This window comes from Oratosquilla oratoria, chromosome 2, assembly GCF_046742065.1.
Source record: "Oratosquilla oratoria isolate Oo_2021 chromosome 2, ASM4674206v1, whole genome shotgun sequence".
NCBI classification, from domain to species: Eukaryota; Metazoa; Arthropoda; class Malacostraca; order Stomatopoda; family Squillidae; genus Oratosquilla; species Oratosquilla oratoria.
The window spans coordinates 56,950,970-56,965,298 of record NC_134778.1 but is presented as its reverse complement, the minus strand read 5'-3'; the positions used below and the strand labels follow the sequence as shown (position 1 = coordinate 56,965,298).

The window sequence follows — 14,329 nt, the reverse complement described above, 5'->3', positions numbered from 1 at the left end:
GGGTACCATCAGTGGAGTAACGAGTTTGCATTTCGCGGCGTGAAAGCGGGTTCGTAGCACAGCGACCGGATTTGCTTCGAGCTTAGGGCACGAAATCCTCCGCTACGTATGTGCAAATCGTTACTGAAGTCCTTGAGCAAAGGTATGGGAGCATAGTGTGTATCAGTTCATATATATCCATAGTATAATTGCACGTATGTGTATATATATACAGTATATTATATATATATATATATGTATATATATATATATATATATATATATATATATATTAGGGTGTTTCAAACCCATAGGGTAAAATTGCAAAGTACGTGTATACTTTCAGCTGCATGTTGCCCTGTTTCCTAATTATATAAGCTGAATTTGTGCCAAATTATGCAATGATCTGTGAAGATTTAAAGGTCGCTCATATTGTTCACTTTTTAAGCCCATGCAAAAAAATACCTAATTTTCTCTTCTCATATTCCTGCAGAACGCAGGTGAACTTTGAAATGGCTAGACGTCGTGCAGCATCAGTTTGGCTCCTTGGACATTGTGAGGAAGAACTTACTGGTTCCAGACTCCCGTCCAATGGTCAAGTTCTAAAGCACTTCTTTTACCATCACCTCAACTTGAAGTGCACGAAGTCCGAGAGCGCGAAGGCAGTTGTGGAAGCAGTTTTTTTGTTCTGGGCGAAGGCCCAAATGCCTACAACAACGCTATTTTACGCCAAAAAGAAGCTTACAGACCTGGTTACGAAATACGAAGGTCTCAAGAAGAATCGTCTGCGGGATTCGGAGAATCAGCGCATGAAGGAACAAATGTTTTGTGATGACTTAGATGAAATCTTCGACGTTGCTCACAAAGATGCGCTGATAATGATGAAAAATGAAGAAGATAAAGTCTTCTTGTTGAGCCAACGAGAGGATCGTTCCCAGTCGAGCATGGCTGGAATTGACATGGATCATTTAAAGTCTCTTGAGAAGAAAAAGAAAAGGGCTGAAGTAGAAGACAAACGCAAGAAGAAATCTGAGGCGGAAAAACGACTAACCGTCGAAGTCGTCAGCTCATCAACACTAGCTGATTCCAGTTCGTCTTCAGAGTCCTCTGCAGATGACTCCTTTTAAATTCACAGCCACAAAAAAAAAAAAAAAAAAAAGTCGGATACTATATCTGCAGGTCCATTGATTCCCAAGAATATCTTCTTGAAACCTGAAGTTACGGCGGCTCTGGATCGTACTGGCGTGTCTCACAGGAAGGCAATGCACCAACTAGGGGCTCAGGCAAAGTCTATTGGTATTGACATCGAACAAATCACTTTGTCTCAGAGTTCGATTTACCGGTACCGGAAAAAGAACCGTGAAGAAGCAGCAACCAGCATCAAGGCTGACATCATGACAAGAATTCCACGTGATACACCTCTCGTGTTGCATTGGGATGGCAAGCTATTGCCTGACATAACTGTAGCAAGCTCTGGTCGGGAGAAGGCTGAAAGAATCGCAATTCTTGCCTCAGGAGATGGTGTTGAGTTCCTCCTTGGTGTTCCCAAAATTGGATCTAGTTCGGGTACAGATCAAGCCAATGCATGTCTGTCTGCTATCAACGATTGGGGCCTGTCACACCAAATAAAGGCTATTGTGTTTGACACAACAGCCTCAAACACAGGTTTGCTTCAAGGCGCCTGTATCAAAATTCAAGAGCAACTACAAAAGGAGCTTGTTTGGTTGGCCTGTCGGCATCACGTGTACGAAGTGATCCTTGCTGATGTGTTCCGTTCTGCCTACGGTCCTTCTTCCGGACCAAGTATCCCATTATTTTCACGTTTTCAAGATCTGTGGGGAAACCTCGATAAAAGAAACTTCAAGACAGCAGAGGATGATGAAGAAATCTTGGCAAACTTCGTGGGTGATTGGTCCGTACCTCGTGAGGAAGCAATGCGACGTCTTGAGGTTGCCCTGAGGTTAATTGCAATAAGAGATGATTATCGGGAACTTACTACTCTTGCCTACATCTTCCTTGGAGGTACTCCACCGGGTGGAATTTCCTTTCGTGCTCCAGGTGCTTTCCATCATGCAAGATGGATGGGAAAATGTATATATTGTATAAAAATATTCCTCTTCCATGATCGGTTTCCTCTGACGGAAGGTGAACTGAAAGCAGTTCGAAATATTTCCCTGTTCGCCGCCCTGTGCTATGTGCCATTTTGGAATGAGTCACCAATCGTTGCTGCCAAGAATGATATGGATATGATGAAACTCATGCAACATGGAATCCCAAATGAAAAACTTGCCAAGGTTGCCTTCACAGCTTTTAAACGTCATCTTTGGTATATTTCAGAGGAAGCTGTGGGACTTTCCCTGTTCGACGATCGTATCTCACCTGATGAAAAGCGGAAAATGGTGGACAATATGTCTCTGTCTGCAAAACCAAAAGGATTGAAGAAGGTCGATGGAAAAACATTTTCGACACGGATTTCCCTCCCTGAATTTTTTACGATGAAGACAAAAAATTTATTTCCTGTGATTCTGTCAGAAGAACCTGAATTCCTTACGAAAGATCCATCTTCTTGGGAAAATGATGATTTGTATCGTCGCTTCGAAAAAGCAGCACATGAGCTGAAGGCTGTGAATGACTGTGCTGAGCGAGCCATTTCTCTTATCCAACAATCTAACACTGTTATTACCAAAGATGAAGATCAGCGACAATTTCTTTTAAGAGTTGTGCAAGAGCACCGGAGGGAGATTCCACTGCCCAAAAAAAAATCAGCTTTCAAATGATCATGTTTCATTACCTTTTTTAAAGAGTTTTATTTCATTTGTTGTTTGAAGAGTTGTGCAAAAGCACTGGAAGGAGATTCCACCGTCACAAAAATCAGCTTTCTAATGATCATGTTTCATTGCCTTTGTTTAAAAGAGTTTTATTTAATTTGTTTCATTTTTTTGAAGAGAGAATTAAAAATAAATTTAACGAAATGTCATTTGTTTTATTTTCTCATTTTTCAACTTTTAAAAATAAAGCAAACTTTTTGAGCGACCCCTAAATATTCAGCTACCTCCTAAAATTTTTGTGTGAACATTGCATTATTTGATATAAAAGAGGGCAGCATACAGCTGAAACAAAATTCGAAATTTCATTTTTTTGAAACACCCTAATATATATATATATCCTATGTAAATATATGTACATGTATATATGATGTAGTATACATATATCGTCCCATGCGAGTTTTGAAGCATTCATCAGGGATGAGAGTAGCTATCATAAGCCCTGCACGCGATTCAGGACCATGATGAATCACATACAAAAAGACATGCATACATATATACATGCATACATACTGTACGTACCTACATACCTACATACATACATACATGCTGCATACATACATACGTACATTCATACATACATAAACGCATACGAACACATACACATATATACATGCATACATGCATGCATCGCATAAAAACACTGTATTATATATGCATACATGTTTACATATTGATTCATAATCCACAACACGCGTGCAACATTTTTACATGCAACCGTGCAGTTCTGCACAGCAAAGCATATTCAACTGGATCCAAAAGGGGCACGTATACAAATGTACGTGTTTGCCTGAACCCAAGTACTTTCCCACGCCCCTTTCGCGGGTGATATGCGAGCTACTTTTTCATTGTAGATGTCCACGTTTCCGCCAAGTTTTGGACGTGACTGTATGGTAGAAGCGTCCGTAGTGGAGAGGAGAAAGTTTCTTCTCCTTATCCTGGATACCGTCAGTCTTTTCTATTTATCTCTGTGGCACGTGATTCACCATGGTCTTAGATCACGTGCTGGACTCGTGATCAACAGTTATTAACCTCCCGGATGAGAGCTCAGAGCTCGTATGACCGATTTATGGGTAATACTGTGACCTTACACGCACACACACACCCAAGTCCCCGCCCACAAGAGTTGGAATAACACCCCGCAGCGAAGCGATACTGAAATTATTTCAGCCCTGGGCGGGATTCGAATCCGGACCACCGTATTGGCAGGCGAGAACTCTAACCACAGCGCCACGAGGTGTGTCTAACCACAGCGCGTGGTCAATACTAAAGGGGTATTTAGACGGCCAAACGGTTTAACAAACCCGGTTTGTCAAACCAGTGTTTGAAGTGATGTTTGACCGTGTGAATAGGATATTTGGTTGTCAAACACGTTCGACAAACGTGTTTGACGACCAAATACCCCATTCACACGGTCAAACATCACTTCAAACTCTTGTCTGACAAACCGGGTTTGTCAAACTGTTTGACCGTGTAAATGGCTCTTAAGGGCTCCACCTTATGCAGGTTTTATGTTTTTTTGTGTACATAGTCATCGAACTGAGTGATCGTGAGTGGTTTCATTTATATGCGTCTTTTTGAGTGTGACAAATTTATACACATTGTAGTCCAATTTTTTTTTTTTTTTTTTTTTTTGAGTCTTCTTTGATCTCTCTCCTTCCTCTTCCGTGTGCATTAGAAAAAATTCTTTATCTTTTTACTTATTTTATCATTAACGATACTTAACTTGTTTATTTTCCAGATAAAAGAATATATGTTCGGAAGATAGAGCCACTTCGGTCAGGTCAAGCTCTTTATCTACATTTGTGAATCAATGTGAACCAACTTTGAGAAGTGACCAACATCAGTTGATTTAATTTTTCTGAGAGCAAGAAAAACTCTAGCTGAGGATGTTTAAGCTATGTCTATGAACTCCAAAGCCATGGTGATTGTGTGTGTGTGATTCACTATGGTCTTGGATCACGTGTTGGACTCGTGATCGACAGCTATTTCCCTCCCGGAAGAGAGCTCAGAGCTCGTATGACCGATCTATGGGTAATGCTATGACCTTACACACACACACACACCCAACTCCCCGCCCACGAGAGTCAGAGTAACGACCCGAAGCGCAGCGATACCGAAATAATTTCGGCCCTGGGCAGGATTCGAACCAAGTACTACGAGCACCATGCTGGTAGTCCAGCGCTCTACCAACTGCGCCACCGAGTGTGTGTGTGTGTGTGTGTGTGTGTGTGTGTGTGTGTGTGTGTGTGTGTGTGTGTGTGTGTGTGTGTGTGTGTGTGTGTGTGTGTGTGTGTGTGTGCGTGCGCGCGCTCCCTACTGTCAGAATATTCCAGTAAGCTGAAGACACAACCCGTGTTGCAGGAATTGAATGGAATTAAAATACAAAGATCTCTGATCCCAGTGCCACTTTGAATGACTTAATAGATTTCATTTCGTTTTCTATGAAGTTTAAGCTTTATTTTCCCTGGAAGATCAGTCATGCGAATAATGAAAATAACGCCAAATAAGATAAAAACATTCATGCTTCATCAAGAACAGCGTATTTCAAAACTGTGGGTCCCGACCCATCTGTGGGTCGCATGAAAAATAAAATGGGTCGAGACAAAAAAGAAGGAAATAAACACACACACATTATATATTATACATGTGTATAATATATATATATATATATATTATTACATACATACATACATATACCAAAGGTTTTTTCCCCTACACGGGGGGTAGCCAAAAAGAAAAAGGCATAGAAACCACTCCCACCCATTCCATTTCCTATATATTCCACTCCCCTCCACTCTCCTCCCTCCCTCTTATCTTGGCACCTCCTGGATGACGGGTCATCCCTGCATCCTGTCCACTGCCCTGGGTCAAAAGCAGTGTCACAAGACACAGCACATCCACAGCAAGGCCGCTTCATAAATTCGGCGACCCCCCTCTCCGTCCCCCCATATATACATATATATATATACATATGTTTATATATATACATATATATATATATATATATATATATATATATATATATATATATATATATATATATATCTTATTACACCTAAGTATGTCACGATGTAAACTGCGGTTCTTACTGTGAATCGCAGTAAAAAGATAATGTTTGAAAAACGCTGATCTAGAAAATGGCTGTTACTACAACGAAGAGATATTTGTTTTCTAAGAACAAAGTATTGTATTTAGGTAATTCCAAAGACGCATTTACATGAAGTCACTTAGCTAACAAGGGAAGAGAAACGTAAAGGAGACTGGAGATGAGGGAAAGAGGAGAGAGGAGGTGGGAGAATGGGAAGAGAATTGGAGGAAATGAGAAGAAGAACAAGAGGAAGAAAAGCAAGAGAAGGAGTAGGAGAAGAAATGAGAGGAGGAGGAAAAATGTATGGAGAAATAAGAGGAAAAAGAGAGAGAAATTAGAAAAATAGAGGGAGAAAAAGGGGAAGAAGTACAGGAGAAAAATTAAGAGAAATAAGAGACGAAACAGAAAAATTAAGAAGAGGAGTAGAAGCAGAAGGAAGAAGAGGAGGAGGAGGAGGAGAGATAGAGGGGGAGGAGAAAGAGGAGGAGAAGAAGAGATAGAGTGGGAGGAGAAGGAGGAGGAGAAGAAGAGATAGAGTGGGAGGAGAAGGAGGAGGAGAAGAAGAGATAGAGTGGGAGGAGAAGGAGGAGGAGAAGAAGAGATAGAGTGGGAGGAGAAGGAGGAGGAGAAGAAGAGATAGAGTGGGAGGAGAAGGAGGAGGAGAAGAAGAGATAGAGTGGGAGGAGAAGGAGGAGGAGAAGAAGAGATAGAGTGGGAGGAGAAGGAGGAGGAGAAGAAGAGATAGAGTGGGAGGAGGAGGAGAAGAGGTAGAGTGGGAGGAGAAGGAGGAGAAGAAGAGATAGGGTGGGAGGAGAAGGAGGAGGAGAAGAAGAGATAGAGTGGGAGGCGAAGGAGGAGGAGAAGTAGAGTTAGAGTGGGAGGAGAAGGAGGAGGAGAAGAAGAGATAGAGTGGAAGGAGAAGGAGGAGGAGAAGAAGAGATAGAGTGGGAGGAGAAGGAGGAGGAGGAGAAGAGACAGAGTGGGAGGAGAAGGAGGAGGAGAAGAAGAGATGGAGTGGGAGGAGGAGGAGGAGGAGGAGAAGAAGAGATAGAGTGGGAGGAGAAGGAGGAGGAGAAGAAGAGATAGAGTGGGAGGAGAAGGAGGAGGAGGAGAAGAGATAGAGTGGGAGGAGAAGGAGGAGGAGGAGAAGAGATAGAGTGGGAGGAGAAGGAGGAGGAGGAGAAGAGATAGAGTGGGAGGAGGAGGAGAAGAGGTAGAGTGGGAGGAGAAGGAGGAGGAGAAGAAGAGATAGGGTGGGAGGAGAAGGAGGAGGAGCAGGAGAAGAGACAGAGTGGGAGGAGAAGGAGGAGGAGAAGAAGAGATAGAGTGGGAGGCGAAGGAGGAGGAGGAGGAGAAGGAGGAGAAGGAGGAGAAGGAGAAGAGACAGAGTGGGAGGAGGAGGAGGAGGAGAAGAAGAGATAGAGTGGGAGGAGAAGGAGGAGAAAGCGGAGACTGTGGCGGAGGAGAAAGAGGGACAGGTACCTAATCTGCATTTATATGGAGTCCACAATGCCCCACAAGGGAGATACTAAACCATATATATGATCTATACCAGTGGTCCCGAACTTGTAAAGGAAGCGTTTCTTTTCGGGGGGAAGCTGCGAGTCTCGAGTTAAAGTAGATTTTTCTTTTCTCTAAATGCATAAGAAGCGGAGTAATAACAATAGTGGAAACGCATTCGTCAGGACAATGCTTTTGACTACCACTCGTTCTATTTTCTCTCGATTATTGGGGTGTGAAAACAAGAACTATTTACTATTGGTTGGGTGTGTCGTGGTAAAAATATTCATAACTATTTATCCTTACGGCGATAGATTGATTTCCACCCGTCTTCTCTGGTTGCTATAACACTGTTTTTCGCGGCGAAGGTCGTGGGGACGGTGGTTTGAACCCTGCCACCGGCGAAGTTGGACCAAGGGCATGATTAATTAAATCCCACGTTACTATAAAGTCCTCTGAAAGGGGCACCGTTCTAGCCTCCCGATAGGGAGGAGTTTATGAAGTTAAATCATATCACTTCACCCTAATGTCAAACGCCATTACTTCATGACACAGAGAGACGGATACCTCATAAATACTACAATAAATGTTATTTAGACAGAAATCCAGAAAATGTATTAATAAATGAAAGAAGGGTGTAGAACTAAGGATGTTTTCTCATATATATATATATATATATATATATATATATATATATATATATATATATATATATATATATATATATATATATATACTGTATATATATATATATATATATATATTTCTTTACACGTTTAGTTTGTTTAACTTGACTGCCTCAGTGCTTTTTATAATTTTTCTGTACTCTAACCCATTACAAACTTAATGTTAACATCTTCCACCCATCAAACTCACGTCTCAACCTATGCAGTACAAAATCCTATTTCACCTTCAGACAGCTGAGGTCCCTATTGCACACGAATCTATTCAACTACTTGGAAAAACGAGACACGAGGCCTTGGTTAATCATGGCTCCACGTCTTCCCCAAGAATGAACATTTGAACATAAGAATGAAGGAGACTGCAAGAGACCATAAGGCCTACACAAGGCAGTTCCATATCCATTACCACCTGTCATCCCCATCCATAAAGTTGTCTAACCGTTTCTTAAAACAACTGATAGTTTCAGCGCTCACTACATGGTTACTAAGTCTATTCCATTCGTTGACCACCCTGTTAGTAAACCAATTCTTGCCTATTTCCTTCTTAAATCTAAAATTTGTCCAGTTTGAATCCAGTACTGCGAGTCCGGGCTTTGGCCTCTGGAATTTGGGCACGTTAAAGCCATTCTTCTCGATGAGGCACCAAGACTTCCCCAATTCTGCTTCCATAGAGGCTTTGTCCTCTGGAATCTGCTTCAATAAAGTCTTTGTCCTCTGGAATTTGGGTAAGTTAAAGCCACTCTTCCCAATGAGGCACCACGACTTCCCCAATTCTGCTTCCATAGAGGCTTTGGCCTCTGGAATTTGGGCATGTTAAAGCCACTCTTCCAGATGAGGCACCACATCTTCCCCAATCTGCTTCCATAGAGGCTTTGGTCTCTGGAATTTGGGGAAATTAAAGCCACTCTTCCCAATGAGGCACCACATCTTCCCCAATCCGCTTCCATAAAGGCTTTGGCCTCTGGAATTTGGGGAAATTAAAGCCACTCTTCCAGATGAGGCACCACATCTTCCCCAATCTGCTTCCATAGAGGCTTTGGTCTCTGAAATTTGGGCAAGTTAAAGCCACTCTTCCAGATGAGTCACCACATCTTCCCCAATCTACTTCCATACAGGCTTTGGCCTCTGGAATTTGAGAAAGTTAAAGCCACTCTTCCAGATGAGGCACCACATCTTCCCCAATCCGCTTCCATAGAGGCTTTGGCCTCTGGTATTTGAGCAAGTTAAAGCCACTCTTCCCTGTGACGCACCGTAATACTCGACGGACAATTGCATTCAATTAAGAGACGGAATCCAGGACTGGAAGATGAAAGAACCACTTTTTCACGTACTTTTGTCTACATTCAAAACCTGATCCATGACATATTGGAAGTATGCAAATGAAACCTTCCATGTTGAGTATTCAATGTATTTTTACATACAACAACTCTATTCTATTTTACTTTTGTCATCATAGTCATTTTTATGTAAAGATATTGAAAGATATATTTCCATAGTCTGTATGTACCATACCACGGGTAAGGTGAATAATAGTGACTTTACAGGGGTGGGAGTGGGGGGTCTTTTAAATTGTAAAATATGAGAGTCGACGTTTTCATTTTTTTTTTTTTCAACTAGATCTGACTGAAAACAAAACTAACACTTAAACAACGAGATGTTCCCCTAAGCTTAACGTAAAAAACTAAAAATAAATAAATAAATAAACAGAATAAACAAATAAACAAAGTAAGCAAATAAATAAAGTAAGCAAATAAATAAATGAAATAAAAAATAAAAAACTAACACTTAAACAGCGAGATGTTCCCCTAAGCTTAACGTAAAAAACTAAAAATAAATAAATAAATAAACAGAATAAACAAATGAATAAAGTAAGCAAATAAATAAATGAAATAAACAAATATATAAATAAATAAAAAATAAAATGAATAAATAAATAAATTAATTATCACCATATATGGCTCATCGATGAAGGCTCTGATTTTCAAACAATGCGAAACTTCTCTCTATTTGAGTTAAAATCATCTGACCATACAAAAAGATCGTATCAAAACATTTCAGTGCATGACGAGTAATTTCTTACATAATCTATATTCTGTAAAATTATGTATCAGGATTATATACCTAAATGTAATCATAAATCTTAATATATCGATTACAAAGCTCAAACACGTACCTGTAGTGGCAACACGCATAAATGATTTCTGGTGTAAATTATGAACCATCATACAACTGCCTTTATACATTCATTACAATGACGTAATTATCATAGTCTGTTCAGGCTAATGTTAAATTGCTTTAACCAGCTGAGTAAAGGACATCATACTGAAGGAAGTAACAAGATCGCGAAGCCTTATATACTCTCCTTGCTTGTATGTTTTGTACAGTAGCATTAGCTTCTCTACTCTACATGCTTGTTCACAGTCTTCATAATGTGGTGTGACTGTACACCCCATTTACCCTTTTAAACGTGTCAACCTCCTCATACCTCCTGGATGAATGTATGAATTAATGGATGAATTTCACCCGGTATAGTGTCATTGTAACGAGGACCACAAGACTATCAAAACGAAACCATTTGGCACAGTGTCAGATATCTTCATTCATCTGAAGATGCGTCAATGTAGCGAAGGAGGAGGAATAAAGCGCTGTTGAACGAAGTCTACTGGGACTGGGGACTCCATCCAAGGTCTGTGATATTCCGCTTCCCTCATGTCACCAGCCCCGGGGTTCAGCAGTGCGACGCGTGTGGGCGGGGGAGGAGGAGGAGGAGGACTGCAGGATTGGATTCAACTTGGGAGCCAAACGAGGCGGGCGGAGACGGACGTCTATGTTGGCGCCGACGAGACCAGGACGGCCGGCAGGAAGGCCGGGCCGACTCTCCTTCATGTATCCTTCCGCATCCGCCAACCTATTCCTCCTCCTCCTCTTCCTGCACGTCCTTTCTAGAGTGGGACACTCACAGATATTCTGCTACAAGGAATTCCCTCGTTCTGCGCCACAGGAAAATTAATAAAAGCGTTTAATTAAGATCAAGGAGACTTGGTCAATGATTACCCTTTTGCTCAATTCTTTCCTCCTTTTATGAGGAAGGCAAAAAAGAAGTTCGATTATATAGGATGAAAAAATGACCCAAGTTGGTGCATGGCGTCAGATTTGACCGAAATGGAGGATATCATGTCAGTTCAATCTCGTGCAAGATTTCATCAAAGTCTCTGAATAAGGTCACATTCACTCCAGCTGTTGTATGACGTCATATCCGTCCTAAGTGGTGCATGACATTTCCCCCCAGTGGTGGCGAATGTCACAGAGAAGTATTGAACTGTCATCAGTCAGTCAATAGGTTAGTCGAGCACAATTTCCAATGAAGGATTTCGGTTTCGATGTGACGTCATGAGATGTGCAAGACCGTCTTTTCTTACAACGATTCATGGAAGCATCAAGGCTTCAATTTCTCTCTTCATGATTGGTGACCTTCGCGTCACCATAAACACCACTTAAACACGAAATAGATTTTCTTATGCCTGATGGTAAACTTTAGAGTAATTTACAATTATTTACAATAAAAATTCTGCAGACAGGAGACCTTTTGGTCTATAATGAGTTCAGCTGCAGAATAACTATATAACACGAAATAGATTTTCTTATGCCTGATGGTAAACTTTAGAGTAATTTACAATTATTTACAATAAAAATTCTGCAGACAGGAGACCTTTTGTTCTATAATGAGTTCAGCTGCAGGATAACTATATAACACGAAATAGATTTTCTTATGCCTGATGGTAAACTTTAGAGTAATTTACAATTATTTACAATAAAAATTCTGCAGACAGGAGACCTTTTGGTCTATAATGAGTTCAGCTGCAGAATAACTATATAACACGAAATAGATTTTCTTATGCCTGATGGTAAACTTTAGAGTAATTTACAATTATTTACAATAAAAATTCTGCAGACGAGACATTTTGGTCTATAATGAGTTCAGCTGCAGAATAACTATATAACACGAAATAGATTTTCTTATGCCTGATGGTAAACTTTAGAGTAATTTACAATTATTTACAATAAAAATCCTGCAGACAGGAGACCTTTTGGTCTATAATGAGTTCAGCTGCAGAATAACTATATAACACGAAATAGATTTTCTTATGCCTGATGGTAAACTTTAGAGTAATTTACAATTATTTACAATAAAAATTCTGCAGACAGGAGACCTTTTGGTCTATAATGAGTTCAGCTGCAGAATAACTATATAACACGAAATAGATTTTCTTATGCCTGATGGTAAACTTTAGAGTAATTTACAATAATTTACAATAAAAATTCTGCAGACGAGACATTTTGGTCTATAATGAGTTCAGCTGCAGAATAACTATATAACACGAAATAGATTTTCTTATGCCTGATGGTAAACTTTAGAGTAATTTACAATTATTTACAATAAAAATTCTGCAGACAGGAGACCTTTTGGTCTATAATGAGTTCAGCTGCAGAATAACTATATAACACGAAATAGATTTTCTTATGCCTGATGGTAAACTTTAGAGTAATTTACAATTATTTACAATAAAAATCCTGCAGACAGGAGACCTTTTGGTCTATAATGAGTTCAGCTGCAGAATAACTATACAACACGAAATAGATTTTCTTATGCCTGATGGTAAACTTTAGAGTAATTTACAATTATTTACAATAAAAATTCTGCAGACAGGAGACCTTTTGGTCTATAATGAGTTCAGCTGCAGAATAACTATACAACACGAAATAGATTTTCTTATGCCTGATGGTAAACTTTAGAGTAATTTACAATTATTTACAATAAAAATTCTGCAGACGAGACCTTTTGGTCTATAATGAGTTCAGCTGCAGAATAACTATATAACACGAAATAGATTTTCTTATGCCTGATGGTAAACTTTAGAGTAATTTACAATTATTTACAATAAAAATTCTGCAGACAGGAGACCTTTTGGTCTATAATGAGTTCAGCTGCAGAATAACTATATAACACGAAATAGATTTTCTTATGCCTGATGGTAAACTTTAGAGTAATTTACAATTATTTACAATAAAAATTCTGCAGACAGGAGACCTTTTGGTCTATAATGAGTTCAGCTGCAGAATAACTATATAACACGAAATAGATTTTCTTATGCCTGATGGTAAACTTTAGAGTAATTTACAATTATTTACAATGAAAATCCTGTAGACAGGAGACCTTTTGGTCTATAATGAGTTCAGCTGCAGAATAACTATATAACACGAAATAGATTTTCTTATGCCTGATGGTAAACTTTAGAGTAATTTACAATTATTTACAATTAAAATCCTGCAGACAGGAGACCTTTTGGACTATAACGAGTTCAGCTGCAGAGTAACTATATAACTAAAAAAATAATAAAATTATACAAAATTAATCTAAAAAACGCATTATCGTTAATAGCTTATGTGTTCATCTCTCTAAATATCAAAATGTTTAGCTGTGTTATGAGGAATTGCGTGGGGACTTTTTTTCATTCGTTAAGTTCGTGGATAAATGGTTTCTAACTTCTCATTCAAATCTACACCATCACAATATTACTACATATTACTTCTGGTCTACTCCTTACGATCGCAATCTCGTGACTGGGGACTGTGACATATAGGCCAATTGTTGCCCACAGTCTGGGATATACAGGCCAATTGTTGCCCACAGTCTGGGGTATACAGGCCAATTGTTGCCCACAGTCTGGGATATATAGGCCAATTATTGCCTACAGTCTGGGATATTCAGGCCAAATGTTCCCCAGTCTGGGACATACAGGCCCATTGTTGCCCAGAACCTGTGATATACATGCCAATTGTTGCCCACAGTCTGGGATATACAGGCAAATTGCTGCCCACAGACTGGGGCATACAGGCCCATTGTTGCCCACAATCTGGTATATAAAGGCCAATTGTTACCCACAATCTAGGATATACAGCCTTATTGTTGTCTATCCAGTGTATACAGTCTTTCAGGTAAAATAAATTGTCTTGCATTAGTTATAAAGAATATATCAAGAGTCTAACAAAGCTGAAGGTACTTATAAAAATCAACTGAAATCACTTGGGCTTTTACTTAGGACTACGTCTACTTGAACCTCTTCAGTATCGTGATGACTTGAACAAGTTTTGCAATGGAGGAACCAGATGGCTTTGTTCACACCTCAATGTCAAGGCCTACCCTGCAGACGAATATAATCTCCAGACGTTTACTAGAACAAACCATGCAA

General features: G+C 39.8%; 1 protein-coding gene across 1 annotated transcript; it reads left to right on the top strand.

The window, feature by feature from the left end:
- The first annotated feature begins 356 nt into the window (after nucleotides 1-356).
- On the top strand, nucleotides 357-1,106 carry LOC143033967 (uncharacterized). Its single transcript, XM_076199720.1, has one exon. The coding sequence runs from the start codon at nucleotides 381-383 to the stop codon at nucleotides 1,104-1,106; it is 726 nt and encodes a 241-aa protein (XP_076055835.1). The 5' UTR covers nucleotides 357-380.
- The last annotated feature ends 13,223 nt before the right edge of the window (nucleotides 1,107-14,329 follow it).

Excerpts from the sequence above, each read along its gene's own strand:
- LOC143033967 (XM_076199720.1), top strand. The coding sequence starts at position 381 with ATGATCTGTGAAGATTTAAAGGTCGCTCATATTGTTCACTTTTTAAGC.